At 38.3% G+C, this 26,443-nt stretch overlaps 1 protein-coding gene across 1 annotated transcript in view; it reads right to left on the reverse strand.

The window, feature by feature from the left end:
- ASB4 (ankyrin repeat and SOCS box containing 4) overlaps positions 1–22,539 on the reverse strand; it is a 58,640-nt gene extending 36,101 nt beyond the window's left edge. The window contains exons 1-2 of the mRNA XM_039236279.1: positions 22,353–22,539; positions 12,688–12,987 (exon numbers count right to left, since the gene is read on the reverse strand). Coding sequence (XP_039092210.1) covers positions 12,688–12,987; positions 22,353–22,539 — 487 coding nt within the window. The remainder of the gene's footprint in view (positions 1–12,687; positions 12,988–22,352) is intronic.
- Between the last annotated feature and the right edge of the window lie 3,904 nt (positions 22,540–26,443).

A 26,443-nucleotide genomic window follows, 5' to 3' on the forward strand; every position in this document is an offset into this window, starting at 1 on the left:
GATAGTCATATAGGTGAAACTAAACAATTAGTATTTGGAGGGAAAAAAACCTGCTAACAGCTAAGTTTAGTGTGACAAGGATATTTAGCTTTCACCAAGTTGTTTCTATTTATTTTAAACCTTGCTGTATCACATTAGTAGAGGCAGAAATTAGAAATTGATCAGTGTGACTTTTAATTAAAGAGTTTAATTTAAGGAAAATGAATTAATGGATTTTTAATATGTCTTTTTCAATCATTTTACCTACACCTTTGCTGGAGCAAATCCAAAAACAAAACAAAACAAAACACAAAAAACAAATGAAGTCATTAGACCTAGAAGACAAAAAGTAGCTTCTCTGTTGAGGGTCTGCCTTGCAACTTCAAGCCTTTCACGCACCAGGAAATGCAAAGTGGGCATAAACAATCGCTCTGGAGGGACTCATTTTGGAAGAAGCATTGACAGTTCTTCACATCTTTTAATTAAACACACTTGTAATGTAACCAGCTGTCTTCTCAGTTTCTTTTCAAGAAACGCCTTTAAAACCATCTAATGGTAGTGAATGTGTTCAAGCTAATGGGTTTCTAATACAGCATTTACACTTCTCTTTTATACAGGAAATGGCACCTTAGGACAAACTTTTCTCCTAATTTTTTAATTAGCCAAATGTTCTAGAAAGATAAGCTGTATACAATTTTCAGCAAGGCATAGTGGGGGCCTCACGGACCCAAACCAGAGCTGGGCCTGCCTGAATCCTACCAATGTGGTGAACAGGGGCCTTATTTAACCTCTCTGAGTTTCTGATTCCCACATCTGCAAAATGAAGGGAGTAATATGCACCTCACATGGTAGTTGCAAGTATTAAATGAGACATTTTATTTTAAAGTACCTGACATGCCACATCGTAGATACTTAATATATGTTATTTTCCTTTCCATTTTCCCCTTCATCTGCATATATACCAGCAACATCAATTTCCTTTATATGTAAAGCTGATGCTGTTAACTTTATTAGGCTAGATTTTCCATTAAGCATTTATTCTTATTCATTAGCTAGGAGGACTGACGCACAAAGATATTAAATTATTTACTCAAGTTTAATGAATGAAATTGAAAACCTTTTTCCCCTGCTTAACATGAATGTGCCCTTTTCAGTATGCAGAGCTTTGTTGCATTTATTCAGAAGCTATCGCTAAGTGCTTAGTTTGGAACACAGGATTAATGAGCCCGGAGACATGGCGTTGGTCGCCATGACAACCAAACTAGCTTTGCCCTGTTCCAAGCTCAAAGAAAAGATGCAGGATGCTTAACTCTGGCCTGCTGTATAGCTGGGTGTTCTTTTTCATATGTCTGACTCCCCATTGCTGCTTCCAATTACTCCCTAATTCTCTCGAAAAAAATAAATAAAAATGAAAAGAACATCCCAGCTTCTTTAGGGCTCTGCTTTTTCATCTATACCACCTGCCCTCCTTCCTGAATACATTTATCTCCCCATCAGTTTCTGAAGGTTTTGGCTGACAGACTCACATTATCCTTGGCCACACAAATTCGGGGTAATTTTAACAACCACATGGATGACCACCCAATGCCCCAGTGTCTCAAAGTCTGGGTCTTGTTCTCTTCACTACTTAATCCTCTTCTCTGACCTAGTGACTCCCACCCACTCTCAGACTTGGACTGGGTCATTAGTTTCAACTGATCAGTCTCCAGACAGCATGAATTCCCACATTTGATTCTCTGCCCATAGCTGCTCATCTTGGTATCTTGGTTCCATTAGAACATCTCTTTGTCCTGGACATGCTCCTTACTTTCCTCTTCTCCCTACCCAGTTGACTTCTATATTCCATCATTTCAATAACTCTTTAGCCAAAACCTTAAACCTTTTCCAGTTCTTTCAAGAACCCACCTGATGCAATGAATGAACCCAATTATCTACTGTTGCAGTGCCTGCACCCAAGTGGCTGAGAGCCAAATAGCAAAAATCACACTACAGGTGAAGTGCCAACTGTCCCAGACTGGTACCACCATGAAGTCACACACAATACTCAACTGGGTCCTCAAGATGGTTCACTAGTCCAAAGATTCTCTTTTTCTAATTAATTTATTGCACTGCTGTCCATAATGATTGTTTCAGACCATTTCCACCTCCTTGATTCTTTTTTTTTAAATTTATTTATTTTGAGAGAGAGCACAGAAGAGCTGAGTAGGAGCAGAGAGAGAGAGAGAGAGAAGGAGAGAGTGAGTCCCAAGAAGGGTCTGTGCTGTCAGTGCAGAGCCCGACGCAGGGATCGATCTCACAAACTGTGCGATCATGACCTGAGCTGAAACCAAGAGTTCCGATACTCAACTGCCTGAGCCACCGAGGCACTCCTCGATTCTTTAATGCTTTCCTCTCTGCCCCCACTCTCAGATCTGCTCACCTCTTATTTTACATAAAAAATACCTTTCATATGGAAACTTCTTAATGCCTTCCTACTACACATAACTCTCATCTTCTCCCCTGTTTTGCCATTCAGCTACATTGGAAAGGTGCTCTCCTGTCTATACTCAATCCTTCTACCCGGTTCTAGATCTCATTTCCCAAACTTCTGTGACTTCTCACACCATAAACTATACCCCTCCTCCTCTGTCTTCAATGTCTGCCCCCCTAGTGGATTTTGCCATTGGATTTTCGAATACTCAGGTTTCTGTCATCTAAAAGAGAACAATATTCAACCCCATTACCCTCATCATCTGCTCTGTTTTCTCCTCTCTACAAATACTCTTCCTTAGAAGGTTTGTTCATACTCACGGACAACCTTTAAAAAAAATTTTTTTTAATGTTTTATTTATTTCTAGGAGAGAGAGAGAGAGAGAGAGACAGCATGAGCAGGGGAGGGTCAGAGAGAGAGGGAGTCACAGACTCTGAAATAGGCTCCAGGCCCTGAGCTGGCAGTCAGCACAGAGCACGACGCGGGGCTCGAACCCACGAACCGCGAGATCATGACCCAAGTGAAAGTCGGACGCTTAACCGACTAAGCCACCCAGGCGCCTCTTGGACAACCTTTTTTAGTTCTCAATCCTCTCCATTGTGATTTCTGCATCCATGACTCAACTGATGTCATAATCTCCAAGTCCTTCCATATCATTAAATTCAATGTAAACTTTTAAATTCTCAACTTATTAGATTTCTTGATAGTATTTGACACTTCTGAAATCTCTCTTCTTCATACTGTCTTCATGTAGGAAAAGAAGCTAGGTATGTAATGGATGATAAACCAAGAGTCATCTTGCCAGTAATGGTGACAGAATTGCTCTGGTCCAACACCACTCTCCTTCCTAGTTGTAGTACTTGTATTTAACTAAATATTCAATAAGTACTCCACAATCAGCAACCAATATGGACTATTCATTGGGCTATGCTGAGCAAAACTCTGCTCTCATGAAACATAGATTGGTGAGGAAAACAGATACCAATCAAAGAATTAAACAAAATGTAAGTGCCACAAAGGAAAACTAAGTGCTATGAGAATATAGAATGACATAGGGACCTGATGTCATTTAAGGGAATTCAGCAAGAATGATCCCTAGAACTAATGTCTGAACTAAGGCTCTACATGCTAGAGGTTAGCTCAGCCAAGGGAAGAAGGCAGAACATTCTAGACAACATGTATACTCTTTAATCATTCTCAATCCTTTGCTCCAACTCAGCACCTAAAAAACTGACAACTAAGCCTTAACCCAAGAAGGAACCAGGCAAAGGCATTTTGTTCTTTGTTTGTTTGTTTGAGAATCTGACCAACCAAAGGATAAAGATCCAAAGATATTACGTTAGAGATTTCTCAAGTCAAGGTTCCAAACAGATCCCACATACAAAGCTAATAGTTAACTAACCTCACTCATACACTGAGTTTTTAGTCATTCAATGTTATCTATCAGCAGACAGCTAAAGATTATGAAATTTAAGGAAAGCCTTTAACAGGGTAAATAGAAACAATTTAAAAAACAGAGAAAAATACTCTGGAGTAAATTTGCTGGGAAGGAAAGTATAAAGATAAATATAAAAGGGAGGAACAAGATAAGACAATTAGAGAAACAATGTAGGAAGTCCAATATCTAACTAATCGCAATTCAAGAAACAGAGCATGCAGAAAACAAAAGAAAAGAACTCAGGAACATTTCTCAGAACTTAGAAACACACACCTTTTGGGGTTGAAAGGACCCAGTACAGTGGATGAAAATAAACCCCCACCAAAGCAGATCATCACGAAAATTTAGAACACTAAGGAGAAAAAGAAAATTCTAAAACCTCCAGACAAGAGATAATAGGTCACCTACAGAAGATGCAGAAATAAAATGGCTTCTAATGTTTCAGCAGCAGTCCTAGAAACTAGGAGGAAATGGAGAAATGCCTTCCTTATTCTAAAGAAAAATGATTATCAATCTAGAATTCTATGCCACGTGAGGGTAGGATAAATGCATTCTGGGGGGTGTGTAGTCTCACCTTCCTTCCCAGAAATCCACTAGAGGAAGTACTCGACCAAACCAAATAGAGAAACACTCAGGATCCAAGGAACAGGAAACCCAACATGAGTGAGAGGCAAAGGGAAATTCTAGGGTGATGGGGAATCGAAATCCTAGGAGGATAGCAGTTGGAGCAAGTCTGAAGGTTCCAGAAGGGATTTTTTGGTAAGAAAATGAAAATGACCATCTATTCGTTGAATTGAAATATTTTCATAAAACATTAAAACTGTTGGCAAAAAGTTTGGGGCTAAAATCGTGATGATTATAGAAAACTAAAAAAAAATGAAACACCACCAGGGAAAATGAAATATACCAAGAAGAAGTTATCCTAGTTTACTACAAGCCTCCTGGTTGTAATGTCATCGTGTTGTGAGGATGGAGGACAGGAAAGGTACTTGGGTTGGGGGGTGGGGTAGAAAAAGAGCCAGGTCCTCATCTCCCTTTATGATAAACAGATGATCAGAAACTGCTCATGTTGCTACTTATTCTTTTCAATGTTGTCCACAAATTTTGTTGCCCACAAACAAATGGTATTTATTTAACAATACGGAGATGAACATCAAAATAATCACCCAAAAGAAGTGAAAGTGGCTAACACAGGTGGGAGTCATCAAGAACTACATTTTTCACAGTGAACCGTGAATGTGGTAACCTCTTAAGGTCTTTCAGTCAATTTTTGTATTTTTGCCACCCTTTTGTTGAATATATTTTCTAGGTCACCTAAAGTTCTCACAATATATGTAAATATATCTTTTCTTACATGATTTCTTGCCAGTTGTTTCTGGTATATTCAAACGCAGTACCTCTGCTGAACTCAGTGACTAATTCTAATCATTTGACCCTAGATTTTCTTTGTTGTTGTTGTTGACAAACATATTGTGTGAAATAATAGCAGTTTTGCTTCCTGCTTTCTCATCTTCGTACGTCTTATTTATTTATTTATTTTTTGTTTTCTTTGTGCCCGCAAGGACCTCCATGACACAGCTGGTGAGAGTGGTAACTTGTTTCACTCCTGGTTTTAAAAGGGGGGTGGGGGGGGGCTTCTAAAATTCACCACCAAAATAGACCATTAACTTCAGAAAGCACTGCTCAAGGCCGCGTCTCCCATGGTGTGTTACAATCTTATGTGGGTTGATCTTTCCTGGGCTGGAATACCTGCTTGGGTGAGAGACACGGCCTGCAAATAAATTTCAAGTTCACTCATTCAGAACAGAATCACTGCAGACGCTGCTTCTAGGAGAAACAGCAGCCAGAGATGAGGCTTCTGAGTCCTTCTCTGCCACCTGACAGAAGAGGGTCTCTGGGTAGATGGAAGCCAAGAATTTCATCGCCCATTATTTCCTGTTACTGTTATGTTCTACGAATGGCAAGGGATCTTGCTCTACTTTTTATAGTGACCGATTTTTATAGTGATGCAAAGTTTCTTTTAAAATTGAATTGAATAAGTAATGTCGGTTTGGAAAAAATATTAAATTCATGTTGTACAGGTGGTCCTAGCCATACAGCAGACGGGGCAAAAACCCCCAAAGTTGTTTGCAGAGGACCGGGATGGTCCAATTTGTCCTCTTACGACATATCATTGAAGATCCGCAAAGACATGGAGGGTGAGAGACTGGGGAGGGGGATGCCTGTCAAGCCAGCGTATCTACTTTTAGACTAAAGGGAAGTCCAATGATATTGGACTTGCTATGTTCTCATGGTTGAACAGGGACTTTCCTAACATGTGGGTAACTTGTGTCGTTGTCACACCAAGTAGCAGGGGACGGTCTTTTAAAAGACACGGTCTCCTTTACATCGCCCTCATGCTACATTCTGGTAGGAAACATTTGAATTTTTATGGCTTTCCTGCAGTAACAAATTTTCCTCCAACTGTCAGGATTTGCTTCATGCAGAGTAAAGCAAGCAGCTTTCATTTTCCTCTTACGAATGGGAATAGGTAGAAATAATATGCTGCTATTCAGCCAGCTGAACCTGACCTGACTCTCTTTATTCGTAGGGAAATGCAAGATTCACAGAGAGGACATTTTCACTGAGGTAAATAAGCCCTCTCAACTGATGAGCACTATTATACTAATACCAAAGGAAACAAAGGCCAGAAGATGGGGGGCATTAAGTAGAGAGGCAAACAGAAAAATAGCAGACAAAATCCAGCATGGGGATAAAGCAGGCTCTGCAACGTTGAAAAAAATAGGGCAAAATCCTTTAAGCGAAAATTGCATGCAATTTTTTGGCCTCAATTAGCCTTTTCCACAAAGAGCACTTTTTTCTACAGAGTCCATTAAATAGCAAATGAAATTACATCGGTTTTCAGTTGCCATGGCATTGGTTCTTCCTCTAATGGACTTCTCTGGTCCGAAGTTTAATGTTAGCCTGACTTACTTCCCTTGTCTGTGTGCTGTCTTAATTCCCTGTGTCCAGCCACAAAGTGATGTATGTGACTTCTCCTCAAAGTGCCTGCAACATAATCCAAAAAAGAAAATTCATCCCTTAACTATTCCCCGAGAGAGGGTGAAACTGACCAACAACCGCATTTCATTAACCATGAACACAACAGTTTCCATTTATTAGATAGCAGCAGTTCCCATCCATGCACTCAAGGCGCCTGGAGCCATTCCCAGATCAGTCAGAGACCATTTATTGAGTACTTCCTATGTGCCAAGCACTGTCCAGAGGCTAAAGACATTAAAATGCAAAAGAGGGAATGTAAGATGCTCACCGTCTTCTAGAGTTTCCAGACCAGGAGACCTACTGTAAGACCTTACCTTTTCCTTCAATTTCTCCATCCGTAAAATGGGTGGAATTTTCCCCATTTACCTGATTCACATTTTGTTTTGCTTTTGATATATTTGCCAGGCACCACACTTAAAAAAAAAAAAACACATGTTATCCTAGGAGTAAGGATCTAGACCAACAAACTGGCTTTTTTAAAGTTCCTTAGCTACAGCTAAACATTAGCTATGATACCAGGTTTGACTCTGATAATTTGGTTGTTATTTTCTAATATGCACAATCATATATACTTTTTAGAAAAATAAATTTATGCAGTTCATACTCTAAACTTCTTTTTAAAACATTTTCCATGTCAATGAACATTTTTACAACATAATATTTAATGTCCATATGATATGGAAGTAACACAGCTTGAAAGTTTTCTCTTAACTATGCAAATATTCTTCAGTTTTTCAGTAATATAAGTAAATCTCTGAGAGCAAAAATAAATCAGGCAAATTTTTTGTGACTCTAAATATATTTAAATATGAAGAATGCCAATATATATTTTTAAGTTGTATATTTTAAATGTATTCCTTAACCAGTCAAAGCTTCTGATGCAAAAATATGAAGAAAACATAATGTAACTACAATATTTTGAAGGCTTATAGAATCAGGAAAAAGTCTCTTAATTTCTGGTGTCCTACAGAATTGTGCATGACCAAGCACAATTCTATTACATGATAAATGTCTTCTTTCTTTCTCCTCAGTTATCTCTTTGACTCAGTATATAACCCTGTGTAGAGCTAATGCCCAAAGTTTGAATTGGGGACCCTTCAGAAATGACAGCCCATCTCAGCCAAAAGGTACAAAATTAGCCCTAAATCCTAGAGGGGTAATTTCTGAGTTACAAAAGTTTTCAAGCTTGTGACATCCAGCTGGTACCCATCCACATCCCATTAAGAGTGTGTGAGAGCACATCTCGGTGTGTGTTAACAGATGTACTGTCATCTTTTGTATCTTTGTTAAATGTAGTTAATGACAACAAAAGCACCTGTCATCTTAATTAACATTTCACTGATAACCAAGGCAGGTGATCATTATGCTATCTATATTTGTTGTTTATATACTTAGTTTTTTTTTCCCCCTGAAATATCTTGGTCTTTTGTTCTCTTTTTCTCTCTCATTCTTTGTTGTTAATCTCCTTACTTTCATTTTTAAATTTCTTTCTAAAAAAAAAAAAAAAAAAGCTTTCTTTCTATATTAAGGGTATAAAGAGGGCCTATGCCTACATAGTCTCAAATATTTTTTCCCATTTTATCACAGCCTTTTAATGCTATAATTTGTTTGCCATGTGGACATTAACTATTTTTGCTTTCTCTAATTCATCTTTCTTTTCTTTACGGCTTTGGCCTTTGATGCCATGGATCTAAGAGTAAGTAGATCTTTAATTGACTTCCACTCTTCCTCCTTGATTGTTATTAGCCTAATTCATTAGTGTCAACCTACAGGGATTGAACGTTGCTTGGTCTCTCCCAACCTCTTTACTCCTTCTCATCTCCAGGAGGTCTCCCTATTTCAATAGGGATAAAGAAGATGCGCAAAAAGCACTTCCTCTGGGAATGAGGTTCCCTCTGATTACAGCTCTGGGGAGTGAAAGCCTTGGCAGCTTTCTGTCAGTCTGTGGTTGATGAAGTCACATGAAAAGGCAGCAATATGAAAAGTCAATAGTTCAACAAATAATATAATTTCTTAACTTTCTAAAAAATTTAAAAATGAAAACCTTAACATTTTGAATTAGTGAATTAAAATAAAAATGAAATCTAAAAACCATCAGTGCAGAAGTAAATGTGAATGGTGGTATTGGCCACGTGGTGTAGGTGGGTAAGCCCCAGGGGACACCTGCCCCTCTCCATGGTCTCCGCACTAGACGTTTCCCCTCAGGGCAGGCTAGAAAGAGAATAAGCGGGACTGGTCCCCCCCCCCCCCCACCATACTCACAAGTTGAGAAAACCATGGCATCTTTAAGCTTGTTCTACCATTCTTTCCCCCATGACTCTTCCATGCCTCCCACTCTCATCAAAATGTCCACACTTTCTCTCTTGTTTTTGGCTCATGACTTTGCTTCATACATTAAGTGAGGGGGGAAAGCTATCAGATATGATCTCCTTCATCTCTCCACCACCATATCAATGAACAGTCTTTAAAGACATCTTTTACTTTAAACCATCTGTTAAACTTGGGGGTGTACCTCACAGTCTCTGGATTTCACCCCATCTCAACCTCAAAGATTTGAACCTCTCAGTTATTCTGTCTTGTGCATTTTCCAGCTGCTTGCTTTCTCTAAATCATTCCCTTCAGCACACAAACATTCCCTTTTATCTCTACCTGCAGGTAACACTCTCCTGTGTCCCCCAAACCCCTTCAGCAATCATGCTCTTCTTATGTTTACATGTGCAGCCAGATATTTTTTTAAATAGTCATCTATATGTGCCATCCCTAGTTTCTTACCTCTCATTTACACCTTATACCATTCTAATGTGATTTCTACACCTACCATTTCCCCCAAACTTCTTTTGTCAGTGATCAGTCTGTCACCTAATCTAATGAACAACCAATTAAGTCTCTCAAATAGCCATTGATACAGCTGACCACCTCCTCCTTCTTGAATCTGCCTCTTTCATAGTCTCTACAAGACGAAAAATGCTCCTGGGTTTCCTCCAACTTCACTTACCAGTCCACTTCACTCCCATTTATTGGCCTCTCTCCATCCTGGTAGTATCTAAATGTAAGAATTTATCACGGCTTGGTCCTGGATTCTCTTTTGTCTTTCTACACTCTTTATCCAAGTGATTTCATTGGCTTCAAATACAATCTATAGGCCAACAATTTCTGAACTTACAGCTGTAGTCCAGAGCTCTCTTCTGAAATCCATTTGTTTATGTCAAGTACAGCCTTGATTCATTCACTTTGAGGTCTAAAAGAAATCTGAAACTTCTCATGTTTAAAACTGATCTGGGGAAACTCAATCTGATTTTGAGACTTAATATATAACTACAGAAATCAAGTGAGTGAAACATTAGCAAAAAGTATATAGATCAGTGGATTTATACATTTCTCGCCTCTTTGACAAAGATACCAAGGCAATTCAGAGGTGATTGACAAAGATACCAAGGCAATTCAGAGGTGAAAAAACAATCTTTTCAGTAAAAGATGTTGAAGTAGTTGGATATATAAGATAATTTATCAATATATATATAAAAGATCAACCTCAACCTGTACTTTACACCATATACAAAGATTAACTCAAAGTAAGCCAAACACCTAAAAGTAAGACTTAAAATTATAAAATCTTTAGAAGGAAACATAGAAGAAAATCTTTGTTACTGAGATTAGTCAAAGATTTCTTAGGGAGGACACTCAAAGCGTAAATCATAAGAGATAAAAAGTGATAAATTGAATTTATTCAAATTAAATTCTTTTGCTCTTCAAAGACAAAAGAATGAAAAGTCAAAGAATGAATAAAAATATTTGCAAACCTCATATCTGATAAAGGGCTAATGTCCAGAATATATAAAGAACTCTCACAAATCAATAATAAGAAAACCAACAACCCAATTTTATAAAGGGGAGAGGGAGCAAAAGATATGAACAGGGTATTTCACCAAAGTGAATACACAGCTGGCAAATAAATACTGAAAACATACTCAACATCCTTAGTCATTAAGGGAATTTTAATTAAAATAATAATGAGACACTTTATATACTTATTCAATTTGCTAAAATAAATTTTTCTTTTAATCTGACATTACCAAATTCTGGCAAGGATGGAGAGCACTGAACTCATGCATTGCTGGTCAGAATGCAAAACGTACAACTACTTTGAAAAATAGTCTAGCAGTTTTCTTGTAAATATATCATACAGTCCGTCATCCCACTCCTCAGTGTTTACCCACGAGAAATGAGAACATTCCCACACAAGAATCTGTATGCAAATGTTTATATCAGTTTTTCCCCCAAATTGCCCAAAACTAGAAACAATCCAAATGTCCCTCTACTGGGGACCAGATTAATTGTGTTGCATCTATACACAGAATACTACTCAGCAATAAAAGACTCAACATACTGGCGAATGCACCCACATGGATGAATCTCAAAGGCATTACGCTATGCAGGAAAAAAACAAACCTTAAAGGCTACATATTATATAATTTAATTTATATGACATTCTGAAAAAGACAAAATTATAGGATCAGAAACTAGATCACGTGGCTGCTGGGGGTGGGGGTAAACCAAGGTGATTAACTACAAAGGGCATCAGGGAACTTTTTGAAATGACTCTGGTCATGGTTTCATGACTATGTGTTTCTCAAAAATACTGAATTTTACTGTGTGTAAATTATAGCTCTATAAACCTGGTTTTTAAAAAACTAATTTAATGATCTTTCCCACATATATGCTTCTTCCTCAACTCTTTACATCTTAAAAAAGTGGTATCATGAGGCACCTGGGTGGCTCAATCAGTGAAGCATCCGACTTTGGCTCAGGTCATGATCTCTCAGTTGGTGAGTTCAAGCCCTGCATTGAGCTCTCTGCTGTCAGTGCAAAGCCCACTTTGGATCCTCTGCCTCACTCTTTCTCAACCCATCCCCTTTGCATTTACTATTCCTTATGCCTGGACGCTTCTTCCTCTTGGCTCCTTTTTTTTGTCTTCCTCTTGGCTCCTTTTTTAATGGCTAGTTTCCTCTCATTCATAAAATTTCAGCTTACGTGTCATATCTTTAGAGAAGTCTTTATACGTTTTATAATAGTTCACTCCTGACATTCTCTTCCATAATACCTTATTTTGCTCTTTTCCCAACTTATTATTACATATTTACAAATTTATTTTGCTAGTATTTATCTCCCCTACTAGAATATAGTTTCTTCTTTTTTTAAACTTTATTCATTTCTTTTGAGAGAGAAAGAGATAGAGGGCGAACAGGGGAGGGGCAGAGATAGAGGGAGACAGAGAATCCCAAGCAGGCTTTGCACTGTCAGCGCCGAGACCAATGCAGGGTTCGAACTCAGGAACCATGAGATCATGACCTGAGCCGAAACCAGGAGTTGGACACTTAATCAACTGAGCCGTCCAGGTGCCCCTAGAATATAGCTTCTTGAAGGCAGAAACTATTTTTTTTCAGTTACTTAGCACATTAACTGACATGTCATAAGAACTAAATCAACATTTGTTAAATAAAGGTGTAAACTAATAAGCCTCCTACAATGAAAAAATAATGATTTCTATGTGATCATCACTAAATAACCTGGACCAACACATACAGTTATATATATATATATATATATATATGTGTGTGTGTGTGTGTTTTCAGGGCCCTCTAAATGAGGCTTATGAATGGGATGTCTACTTCGTTACCTAAAGTAGGTAAAGATCACCAGGTTCTAATACCATGGGTGTGCAAGTAGATGACGGTGTCAGCCACCCAGAAAGGCTTACCTCTCCAAACCAATTGCTTGGCACAGAGAATGGAGCTAGGAGTTGTACAGAAGTGTAAAGCTGTGTGTCCACTTAAGGAGTAGCAATTCAGCTTTGCTCCGTGGTCACAGAGGATTTTAACACAATCCAAGTTGGCCATTTCACAAGCCACATGAAGAGGGGTTTTCCCATTGGGTCTACAGTTGATGGTAGCATTGTGGTCCAGTAACACCAGAAGACACTCCACGTGACCAAACAAGACAGAGAGATGCAGGCCTGTCGCCCAGGAAGACTTTAATTTGTAACTAGGCAGCCAATAACCTGAAAAAGAAAAGGAAGAAAGCTTCATTTCTTGGCCTAGGATTTTTCTCTGTTTTGTGAGGAGGTTTACAAAGTCTTTTACTTTGGTCACATTTGTAAAATTGGGGGAAGTGATTCAGATGCTATAAACTAGTAACTGATGGGTCTGCAATGTTAGTTTAGAAGCATACTTGGATGTACTTGAGTGGGATAGGCACTCATGAGTCTCTCTGTTTCTACTATTCTGCATTATCTTGTTTCTTTATTTACTTTATCTTCCTGGCCCTTCAAGGCATTTGAGTTTGAGACCTCATTTACATAATTGCATTCTTTTTTACATGGTGAGTTACACAAGACTTTTATTGTTTTAAGTCCCAAACATTGTCTTGAGTGATTCCAAATATCTTAGTTACAAGCTTAAACTTTTCAAGCTTACTTTACCAGTTGTTGTCAGTCTAAAGTATGAGTGTAGTTGATGTCTTTAAAAAATTTGTCATGCCAAGATTTTATTCGCCTGCCTGTTGGTTTATACAATAGTTCTTTCCCAAGAAGAATTTAAGGCAACTCATAAATTCTACACAAGATTTTTAAATGATCTAGAAAACAAGGGCAAAGGGAAAAAATAAGGTAGGAAAATAAAAAGTGATCAATGGGTAAGATAGGTACACAAAATATAAACTGTGTCCTATACCCTAGAACCACATTGCAAATTTGCCTTTGAACTTCCTAGCAGCCAAAATAAATAGGAAAACATGATGTATTGCACAATTAACTATGCCCACAAGCTATACGCAAATTAATTGCTCAGGAGAAGCATAGCTGTTCCTAGAACTGAGATCTTAGATAAGTTTTTCCCATTAGTTGTTGGAAATGCCCTCTCTCTCCCCCTCTTTCTCTCCCTCTCCCTCCCTCTCTTTGCCTCTCTCTCACATGTCTCACAATCTATAACAAATGTAACTGTATAAAACTTCTTTCAGTGTCAATACTAGAGCCATGGCATTAAGCTCACTATGAGTAGGTAATGGAAAATAGCTTCAGAAAGATAAAATATTGATGGCCGGATAAAGATGTAGAGATAACTCAACAGCTTAGAAGAGACTCCAGGGCTGAAACAACAAAACATATTTTAACATGGATAAAACAGAAGTTTCCTTTTAAGTTATAAAATTCCACCATACAAGTACAAGGTAAGTGGAATATGGCTTCATGGTTTCATGGAATATGGTTTCTCAAATCTATTTGAGAAAAGACCTAGGGATTTGAGTTGACAGTATTCTCAAAAGGAGCCAACAGTGGGATGGAGCTGGCAAAAAGCTAATACGATCGTAAGCTACATTAATAAAAGTGAAGTGCCCAAAACAAGAGCACTTGTTGTAAAAGTTGTATTCTTTACTGGTTAGATGAGGTCAGAATAAATTCAGAATATTGTGACTACTTTTGGGCACCAACGATGAGCATCTGGAGGGCACTCAGAGGATGATGAACTTGTTACCAGTGAGCCGGGTGGTCAGGAAACAAAATCCCCTCATTTAAGTGAGAAACATTACACACCTGCTACTCCTGGGTATTTATCCTACGTATAGTAGCTCGTGTGTGAAATGCCCTATAGGAGCCACTGTACTGTTCAACTTCCAAGGATACCATCTATACTGAACTCTTTGTGAAAAGTATAAAGTTCTCAGGAGTTATAACCTGGCCTGTGGACAAGAACATACACCTCACTATAGCATAGTTCTTAATGGTTGACAACTGGAAACAATCTCAATCCTCATCAATAGGAGATTGTTTAAAAAATTATGGGGTGTCCATACAATTGAATACTAGACAGCTATTATAAACAAGAGAGCAGTTTTGTGGATACTGATATGGAAAAATCTCAAGATACATCATTGAGCAAGAGAAGCAGGGCCTGACCAGTGTGCATAATATGCTATCATATGTGAAAATATTTATCAACCCCTAGAACAAGAAATTGATTATGGTGGTGGCCTCTAAGAAGTGGGGGCTAGGAGACAAGATCATAGATTTACGTGTCTTTGGATGCCCCGTTTGAGCTTTTAAATTCAGCACGTCGTGCACACGTAACTATTTGTAAAAATAAGTAAAATTAAAATAAACTATTGCCCCCTTGTTTGTAGGGGAAAAGATAATTTAGTTTAAAAGGCCATCTATAGGGATGTACACAACACTAATTAATTCTGAAGTAATGAATGAACCCAACCTGAAGTTTGTTTTTCGGTTGCCTACTCTCCAACCTAGACACACACACACACACACACACACACACACACACACACACACAGATCCCTTTTTCATTCCATTCAGAATTCTGACCACTTTGCTCTCCATCCCTCTCAACTCTCCCTTTATTCAAGTCTGCTCTTGAAAAAGAAATCCAAAGTTAATTCACACTAAAGTCTAATGAACTGAGAATTTTTTAAAGTGTGACCCTCTTAGGATTATCTGAATTTATGTAGGAATCTGTATTCAACTTATCAAACTGAGTGCTAAGATACTCATTTGAGATTCCAGATGCTGACAATGGAAGGTATTTGTTGATATGGACTTTTCTCTGCCAGAGACAATTAGTATCACAGGTACTCTGGGCTATAGAATGGTCATTCCTGCACTTGTAATGTGTGTGTGTGTGTGTGTGTGTGTGTGTGTGTGTGTGTGAACAGGCACTCACACTACATGTGTATGTACCCATTTATACATTTCTTTTTATTTTATTTTATTTTTTAATACATTTCTATGTAGCTATGCACATTGACTCTGAGTTCTGAGCAGAGTTTTCAGGCTGTACGGTACGCAACCTGCTTTTGATAATGAACGAACCGCACTGACACCAATACCTAATCAGTCATTGCAGCGCTCAAATCTCCTCAACAGGCAATTCGCAAAGCGAGTCTCTTCTAACTGTCTCGGAAAGAAGCTGGTTCCGGATCTGGAAACCAGAGTATATTTTGCCTGCTGATTAGCAGCAAAGATTTGGCAGCTCTGCGCACCAACTGATTGGAAACGCGTGCCGGCTTCCGCAATGGGAAGAAAAATGATCTCGGAAAGGAAGCAGTCGAGAGCTGATTAAGAAAACACCATTTTGATGTAAAATCAGAGAACACACAGAATGTTAGCGCTGGAGGGAAGATTATCCAGTCCAAGCCTTTCATTTTCCAGAGGAGAAAACTGCCGCTTTTTCAGCCTGCTAGAGCCGTAAGTCGCCCGCCTCAGTCCAGGCTAATGGACTCAGGGTGTCTGCGGTGCAGGGTCTCCATCTGTCTGTCTTTGTGGAAGCAGAGCAGGTTTCGCGCCAAGCCCGCTTCACAAACCGCGAGGAAGGAAGGAAGGAAGGAAGGAAGGAAGGAAGGACCTGAGGCATCTGAGAGGCGCCACAGCTCCCATACGGAAGTGCAGGGCTTGTTGGTGTTTTACTTCTACATTCCCAGTAGCACCTGGAGAGTCTCCCTGCCCACTTGTTACATGAATCTGTCCTCCTTAGTCTCTCAGCCCCTTTCATCTGCATGTCCTTTGCTCATAGTCAGTCACCAGTAAATCAGCGCCAGGGACAGCCAGGTTTGGGGACTCAGCCCACCCCGTGGGTGAACTTGTGGCTCTAATCCTCTCCCGGATGGAAATGTTTTCAGGCGGATGACAGCGAGGCACCATCACTGGTGCCTGTAGAGGCCGAATAGAAAAACAGAAAGGGGGCAGATTATGTATCTTGAAGTGTATCTTGAAGCCATGTGGCAGAGCTTTTTGCTTGTGGTATGTGTGCTGGGGGAGAGGGGTAGATTCTGGATAATTCAAACCCCGGTTCAGCAGGAAAGAAACAGTCCGTAGCAAGGAGGCCACCACATAACACTCACACCTTAAAATGAGGCTGCAGCCGTGGGTCGTTTTATCAAGGAGCAAGAGTGTCCTTTCTACGACACCTACCCTCTCTGAGGGCCAAACCTGAGGCAAAGCCATCTTCAAAAACCACGGTGATGCAGCACCTATTACCATTCTTGTGTTCATACTGAAATGCCAAGACATCAGAATTGGTCCCCTAAAATATAACCAGCGGCCGTAGCAGCATAACAGAAATACAATTTGCTAATCGCACATATTCGTTCTTTACATTTATCCTTCTTTCCAGGGCAGGATTGTCCCAGAGTTCGGAACCTGGCACGTGGTTGATTCTTAGCATTTGTCTTTCTTATAATTTTTTTTAAATGTTTTATTTATTTCTAGGAGAGAGAGAGAGAGACAGCGTGAGCAGGGGAGGGTCAGAGAGAGAGGGAACCACAGACTGAAACAGGCTCCAGGCTCTGAGCTGGCGGTCAGCACAGAGCCCGACGCGGGGCTCGAACCCACGAACCGCGAGATCATGACCTGAGCGAAAGTCGGACGCTTAACCGACTAAGCCACCCAGGCGCCCCAGCACTTGTCTTTCAAAGAGCCCCCCTCTGCTCACCTCTGCAGATGCCAGGCTGCCGTCTGTGTGTTCAGACGGGCACAAAGTCCAGGAATGGAACGGAACCTGGCACCGAGCCCCCCAAGTAGGAGGGTGAGGAAGCTGCTGCCCCCGACTAACCTAAGCCACTCATGCCCGGCTCCTCCCACAGGTCTGCAGCCTGTGTAGCAATGACTCTAAGAGCTCTCCTTGAGCCAACTCTTTAACCTAGAAGAGGAGAGGCTGTGCAAAACCCCCGCAGGGACTCTCAAATACAGGCCCTGCCCGTGTGGATTTATAGTATCTACAGTTACTTTTCACCTTCCCCAGACCATGACACATAATCTGTTTATATAATTTCCCCTTCATAACATCATAGATTATCAGCACGCAGGGGATTTAGAGAAGGTCTTGACAAAGCCTTCACTTCACAAATAAGAATAAGATTAAGTAGCATAAAGGGCTCATGCCTGTATAACAGGTACTGACAGATCCACTCAAACTCTGGGTTCCCCCAAATCTTTAAACAGCCACGGGTGATCTGACGGCTACACGTATTTCACAGCACTTGTAGGCAAAAGTCCTAAAAGGATTTTAGAAGATCCACGCCTACAAAAATATGCAGAGTAATCTTGTGTGTGTGTGTGTGTGTGTGTGTGTGTGTGTGTGTTTAATTTAAATGTGAAACCAAAGAGATATGCTTGAGTAACTGAGTGGAAAGCATCCAGCTCAGGAAATATGGTAAGGAGAAAAGTGTTTTAGGGCCATCTTTTGGAAGAAGGAATTGATTCTGCGACATGTTGGGGGGGGGGGGATGTATACATCTCTGGTAAACTTTCAGCTAAACCTGGGCTCTGCGACAGTTATCAGCTATAATGTTATCTGAGTTCAAAGAACCTAACACAGGAGAAGCCTCTGTTATTACAGCCAAAGGTTGGGCCCGCCGCTCGTGGCTGGATTAGCAGACAGTTGCTCTGCCCATGTGCACGTATTTACACAATCCTGAAGGATTATAGACTGATGCACAATTCTTGACAATTCTTGACTTTTTTTGTTAATAGCTAATATTTTCAGGATAAATCTCAGAACTCCCCCAGGAGAAAAAAAAAAGAATCACCTTGAAATGCAAAATTTAAAAGAAACAAGTTTGAACATCCAGGGAAGGATAAGAACCCTAAGATCATAATAGGAAAGTAGGAGAGCAAATTTATGGCAAAGAAGAAAATGAGGTGATAAAGAGATTATTCATTAAGGGAGTGGAAATAAGAGCTTTCAAGATATCTGGGAGGAAGTTGTGACTTAGTAAAGTAGATAGAGTATCTGCCAGGAAGTTTTCCCGTGAAATCATTCATTGGTTATTTTAATTAAAAATATGACTACCAACCAAAGTAGCTGCTGCTGTGGGCCATAAACAAAGTGCTTAGAGTGCATTACACTGATTAATAAAAGGACTCTGATTAACCTTGCTGACTAGGGAATTTCATACCCAAGAGATAAGTATGATATTCTGCCTGTATCATTAACGCGCCAAGGCTCATACATCAGAGAGAGAATCGAAATATGTAGTTGGAAAAACCTTGTGAAACAGCTTTATGGATGTTGGCATTTCCAGTGAGGAGAAAACTAGTGAGAACCTAGGACCTAGCTCCGGGTTTTCTTACAGACCCTGCGTTCACTCTGGATCTTGCACGCTGGGCTCGCAGGAAACTTCCCATCATGGAAAACCCTTGACCTCACAACTACTTCTTGCATGGGGCACTTCAAAAGTTGGGCATGTATTTAACTTTTCTTCATGGCATTCCCATTTGAAAGCGGTTGTCTGGTAGAAGGAATTTCGCTTGCTTGTCTTTGCTTTAAAGACACATGCCTCTGCTCTGCTCCTGGAGTTATCCCAAATGCCAACCAGAATGTTTTTAATATTTGCTTTACAAAGTGTGAGACAGGTCTTTTTTTTTTTCACTTAATAAAGACATGATTTTTATCTGAAGATTTGATTATGAAGTTTAACATAACTTTAAAAAAATAGAGCAAGATCTCTCTAACTTTAAGAATCATTTTTAGGTACTGGGTCTGGATGGGCCCCACAAATTGAACTGACCTCTGGGATTTTGTTCTCTGTCACGTGAGATGAGGAAGCAGAAGTGAACTTCCGGATGCTTTGTTCTGCCTCCCTCATGAAACCCACATTTACATTTGTTTCCATTAGTGTGTGAGTTAGATTGTGGATTTGGTGGATCCACGATTAGAACCCAAGTTGACTTCCTCACCAACAGATTTCTAAGTTGTCTTCCCAGAAATTATTAATTGACTTGTCTACTCACTTAGACATATCATATTTAGGGGGCAAAGTGTGGTCACTTTCTGAAATTCTATGAAAAATGCTGTATGTCCTAAAATAAGTAAAAATGGCTGGAGATATTTTTATATCTCCAGTATATTATTATATTATTAATATATATTAATATTAATCATACAAGCAAATTTAAAGGTAGCATGATATCTTTCCTAGGTTTGAAACATTGTCTTGCTTAATAAGCCACAGAATAACTAAAACCTGAAGATTCCCACCTTTAAAAGTAAGCAGGTAGTGTTTCTGTTTCCACATCTGGATGCTGGCTATCTAAGTTTGTTTATTTTGTGAAAAATAATCACACTGTACACTTATGATCTATACACATTCCTATGTAGAGCCTTTCAAAAGCACTTGAAAAAAATAAAAAACTAGTGCAGAGCAATCCAATAGCATTCAATGTCCAAAAAGTCTGCTAGGATTTAATAAAGTCTCACAAAGTTTAATCCAGCCACATACCCTTCAAGGTCATGCAGTAAAGGGTCTCATTCCTCAGCATTATTCAGAAAGGAACTAACTCTAACTAACTAAGTAACTAATTAACCAGTGCAGCATGCTCAGCTCTACAATGTTCCCCAGGAATTCCTTTGTGATGTAAGAAATTGATATAGCCACTCAGGTCAACTTTGCTTGGCTAGCAACTAGGATTCTATTTATCACTTCCATTCCTGACTGAAATATTAAAAGATTTGATAATTAGGCTGGAAGACATGTGAAAATGTGAAAAAAAATTAAAAGAAGCTTTGAAGAAAGATGAGGCTTTAATCTGGGTTTAAGATGGAAGAGATAGATTCCTATACCCATACATGTACTTCTTTCTATCCATACAAATGTGTGCGCATGCCCACATCACAGTTCCCGTATAAACCCTGAGGATAAGACCACACATCCTCTTGTTTCTGTGCATACATTCACCTGGCATGCCTAAGAATCAAACTCTACTTTTTTCCTTTCCCAGAGAGTGTACTTTGCTGTTTCCCTAATAGAAAGTCACATCCTGTGGTCCTAACACGATGAAAACATCTGTTAGCATGAGTGAATACTTAGCTCTATGAGGACCATAGGAGTTGGGCATATTGACAGAAAGGATTAAAAATGCGTCTTCTTCTGATTCAAGGGTGATGACACAGTTGGAAGCGGGAGAAGCAACACCCTTTCCTCCCTGGAGCCTGCCCTAAAACTTCCTTTCTCACAACTTCAGAACCTTGGGCAATCCATGAAGTTTGGCATATTTAGGAGATGCGAAAAGGCAGTCTTCACAGCTCAGTGTCACATAAATTGAGCCGACTTGGACCTCAGTTATTTTACATTAGCACAAATATAAGCTTAAAAAATTCCTTAAAAATGAATTTAGCATTCAAACAGTCTTCCACTGAACAAATCCGTAAGGTGAAAGTAATCTGATTATATGGGATACACTCCTTCTTTTTAACAGAGCTCAATCAACCACTTTAAAAAAAAACAAAAACAAAAAACAGACCTCTTCATTATCTTCCAGTTAAAATAGCAATATCAATTTATGATAAAGCCCTCCAGTAAAAGTCACACACACAGTAACTGGTCTCCACTGTTATTTCCTTCCTTCAGTACTAACAACCAGAGTATGGTAAATTAGTGTGAAAATATATACCATCAACATTGGTTTCTGAACATTGATGGCGCTGATGATTTGTACATGAATGGAAAGTACTTTCCACATGAAAAAAGGATTGCTATCTCTCTGCAAATGCTGTACACAGGACTTTATCATCTATTTTGTTTAAACAGAAGTGATGGAGAACACGGTGTTTGCTTGTAGTCTGCTCACCAGATGGCCTCGCTCCTCAAGTTCCCCCATTAACTAGCTGATTTGGGAAATCAGAATCTGCACACTTCTAATTTATTTCTGATTTCTTAAGTGTGGATTCTAGAAAATCCCCAGATAAAAAATTTCAGTTCTCATTTTTGTTATCCTTAGTTCTTTAAAAGGCAGATATTCTGTATAGAGGATATCTACAATTTTGATCTATTCTTGTAGCCAAGGGAAAAAAAAGTTAACTTTTTGGTTTTGTTTTCAGATTTTTGCCTGAACTGAAAACTCATTGACATGTTGAGGATCATCAAGGTGCCTCAAGGCAGAGCCTTCCCATTCAGCAACCCTCCAAATGGGGTCAAAATCCTCTTTTTCATCCAGATCAATACAGAAATGATATATCTTCGAGTGGTTGTATTAATAGAGAGTTAGCAGCCTGTCCCCAAGGCAGTCACACTGTCTGGAATAGATTTTAGGAGTCTGTTTAGCCATAATCTGGAGATGTTTTCTTTATTCTATGTCAAGTTAGGCAGAAGTTAGAAACAAAAGCAAAGTACATTAATAAATATAACTGTTCACGATTACAAATTCCATACACAAGGATAGAGAAAGAAGAGAAAAGAAAGAAAAATACACATTTATACCACCCATGATGCTGTCTAAAAAAGAGAGAAAAGATTAAATCAGAAATATATTTCAAACACATACTTAAACCACAAGAGTTACTAGTTTAGAGTGGGTGACCAACATTGTGCATTTAAAACAAATCTGTTTTCCATCGACTTTACACTTACACCTATAAGTTTTACCTTGTTTATAAGATGCCAAAACCATATTCTCATCTTCAACTTCAAAAACTGTGTCCACATCTATTTGCCTTTGGATTAAAATGGCCTTCAGTTTTCCGAAGTCATTTGACTTTAGAGCCTCCAGGAAATTTCTTTTAACTAACTTGGCAGCTGCAGATTTAGTGACAGGGGTGCTGCTGCCTTCCATCCTTCCTCTCCCTCTGGAAGCTTTGTTGTGATTTATCAGGAGAGCAGCACCAAGCAAACAGGCACACGCGAGAGCCCACAAACTGTCGGCTAATTTTATCCCAAAGTTATGCTGATCCGTTCTATTTATATAGGGATCATTTCAAACTTCAAAATATCCTTCTTGGCTGTCACTCCCTTTTCAGGTCTTTTAAACTGGTTCTATACTAACTGATTCATTGAATAATATATCGTGTCAATATCAAGGAAAACCCTCACCACGTATTTCGGAGAACAAAACGTCAGTTTTATTTCTTACATGAGATCAAAGCAGGTGTAAGATTTAAAAGCTCTTAATGCTTTTTTTCCCCCCTCAGTAAAAACATATGGTGCCCAACTGGAGATCCAGCCACTTGCTTTGATTAACCAATAGGCAAAAATGAAAATTTGTTACTGTTGCTGGTATAGGCACTCCTGCAAACCTATAATAATTGTGTAACATAAGCCTGCAAAACCAAGCACAGTTGTACACATTTGAAAACAAACAGAAGGCTTTCAAGTGACGTCGACTTGAAAAGTTTCAATGTCATGAGAGAAAGTGAGCTAGGGTATGTGGGAGGGCTGTTCTAGGTAAAAAAAGACAAGAAACGAAACAGCCAAGTGCAATGAGCGAATGAACTTCATTTAATGCTATATTTAAAAAACAGAACGGAGTATATATTGGAGGCACTTGTGGAAATATGAATACAGATTAGATATTACTTCATAATATGGAAGTACTCTTGATGTTTCAAGGCGTGGTGGAGGTATTGTGGTTATGTAGAAACATATTCTTACTCTTAAGTGATGCATTAAGGGGTAAATTGTCATGATGTCTAAATCTTCTTTTCAAATAGTCCAGAAATGAAACTAATGTATGTAAATAATATGTGTGTGCATATATACACACACGTGTTGTGCCTATGTTAAGTGTGTGTGTGTGTGTGGGGGGTGTGATTAGAGGCAGAGAAAAAAAGAAAATGTAGCAAAAAGTTGAAAGTTGACAAATATAATGAAGGATCTAAGGGTGTCTGTTATATTATTTTTTCAGCTTTTCTTGTTTTTAAAATTTGTTTATTTTGAGAAAGAGAGAGAGAGAAAGTATGAGTTGGGGAGGAGCAGAGAGAGAGAGAGAATCCCAGGCAGGCTCTGTGCTGTTAGCATGGAGCCTAACGTGGGGCTGAGATCACGACCTGAACCAAAATCAAGAGTCAGAGACTTAAACTGACTGAGCCATCCAGGTAGGTACCTCTCAGATTTTCTACAAGTTTGAAAATTTTCCAAATAAAAAGTTAGACAGAGAAATAATCAAATTTTAAATTTATAAATCATTGAACATTAGAAAAATGTTAACAGTATCAATTTGAATGCAGTGAAATCACATCGTATATATTGTTGGTAAGAGTCAAAACTGGTGCAAACTTTTTGCAGAATAATTAGCAACATGAATTTAAGAAAACTTAAAATGATAATTCTAAGCATTGGGTTCTTAGAATTTACTTAAGGATTTAAACATGGAGGCATACTATACAATAATCTTTTAATTTATTTTATTGATGTGTTATATAAATACAAGAAAGTGGAAAGGGACAAGTCATAAGCATACAGCTTGTTACATTTTTACAAAGTGAACACCCCTCATGTAACGGATGCCTAGAGTCAAACCATAGATTAATCCAAGTGCACTTGAAACAAATTTTACATCTTCTTTCACCCAAAACACTCACCTGAGCCCCAGTGACAACCATTATCTTGACTTCTAATCTGGTAGATTCATTTTGCTTGTTTTTTAATGTTTAAATGTTTTGTTAATATTCTTAATTTTTAAATCTTCAACCATAACATAGTACAAAATATTTCACCTGAAAAGGATGGATAAATGAATATAAATGTATGTGTAGATAATTACATTGTTACTAGTAAAAATTTTTTTGGAAGAAATCTAAATGACCAATGGTAGAAATTTGATAAACGAATTATGACATATTCATGTAATGGAATACCCTTCAGTCATTATGATTAGGTAGATATATATTTATTAAAAATGTCTGAGATAAACAATTTATAAAATAGTATATGTAGTATAAATATCTTTAAACATATCTATGTTTATATAATGTACAAATATGTACTCTTATATACTTATATAGTTTGTATATATTTATATAATATACAAATGTATAAATACACATACTATATGCATACATAGAAAAGTCTATAAGCATCTATTTCCAAATATCATTTCCTAGTGGTAAAATTACATTTGATTTCTTTTGATCTCTCTCTTGTTTTCAGAATTCATCTACAATAAACATGTATCACATTCATGATAAAAATGTATTTCTGTATATGTATATAGGTAACATATTAATAAGGATAACTGGTTAACTCAGAATTTAACTTCGGAAATGTAGGTTCCATGAATACTGAATTATTCCTATGTCCTCAGTGCTTATTAGTATGAATGAATAAATGAATAGCAGGTGAATAAAGAATTATCAACTGATTATTTACAAGGTCCTTAGCCGTGTGCTATGTGGCAAATAAAATACAACCATTTCTTTTACATCCACAGGGGCAACTCAGGCAGAAGTGTAGCATTTATTGATATGTTTTGTCCCTTTTTGGCAAAGCAAAAATAAACAAACAAACAAACATTCCTGATAGAGGAAACAAAGCAATCAAGGAGCTGTGTGCTTTTGGAGGATAAGTATTGCTGGAAAAGTCCACCAAAATGGAATCTATGTAAAATGAAGACCAAATTTCACAACGGGGGGGAGAGGGGGGTAAACTCATTTTAAATTCATCTTAAAAAATAAAAGCACAAATTATGAGAAACATTTTTTTTCACCTAATATTTAACAAAACTTAAGTGGACAGAAGCTATGTATAAGTTGTAAGACCAAAAATAAATTGTCTTCTATTTTTTGGGTAAGATAATTTTTCTGATCAATTTCATAACAACATGAAGCAATATCCTTTATCTTTTGAGTGCCTTTTGTCAAGCCAATATAAAAAGGATCATATTTACAAAAAGTGTTCAAGGGCTCCATCAGTTTTGCCAGGGGCCTGTCTTTATCGTTTGATATTCCAATGACTTTCAAACACAGTGGCTGGAATTCCACTGAAACACTTATCAAATCCTTATATTTTCAAACTTTTCTTATTCAGATATTAAGGTAATATCTTATTCAGATAAGGTAAAAGGTTTTATATGTCACTTGGGCAGTTCTCTTACATTTTCATCAATTTCACGAAGTCTTACCTCATTTACAAAATTTGCAACTTCATTTTGCAACAGACATCAGATAATGAGAGAGATATGGACTCAGTAGTCAAGGATATGTTCTCAGATTTGAGTCTGCCACCTTATGACCCTAGGGACTGAGATAACTGACAATCAGTTGATCGGCCTCATAATTTTTAACAGTAATAAAATTTTAATCTAACCCTACATTCCAAATTATACAGTTTTCTGCTTTCAAGAATATACAATGAGTTAAGGGGAAAGGGAGGCCAATACCAGTGAATACTGAAAGAAAAATACAAGCTAAAATATAATTCTCACATCCTGATTCACAAAGCTATCCATTCCGTTACTGGAAAACTAAAGTCGGTATTTTTGTTACATTGAGCCCAAATTGCCTATCCATAATTTTTTTTTAATCAGGTCTAGTTACGAACATGCAATCATACATTTATTCCATTTTCATCTTTGATGAATGTCTAACATTTGAAAATAGTATCCTATCCCTCATCAATCATCTGTTTCCTCAATCAGCATCAACTATTCCTTCTTTGGGGTGGTTTTCAGAAGTTTATTGTACCTGCTCTCTTCTGGGTCCTCTCTAGTTTATTGCTGAATGTCCTTCTTAAATTGGGTGCCT

Source organism: Hyaena hyaena, unplaced genomic scaffold (genome assembly GCF_003009895.1).
Source record: "Hyaena hyaena isolate Hyena2069 unplaced genomic scaffold, ASM300989v1 scaffold_109, whole genome shotgun sequence".
NCBI classification, from domain to species: Eukaryota; Metazoa; Chordata; class Mammalia; order Carnivora; family Hyaenidae; genus Hyaena; species Hyaena hyaena.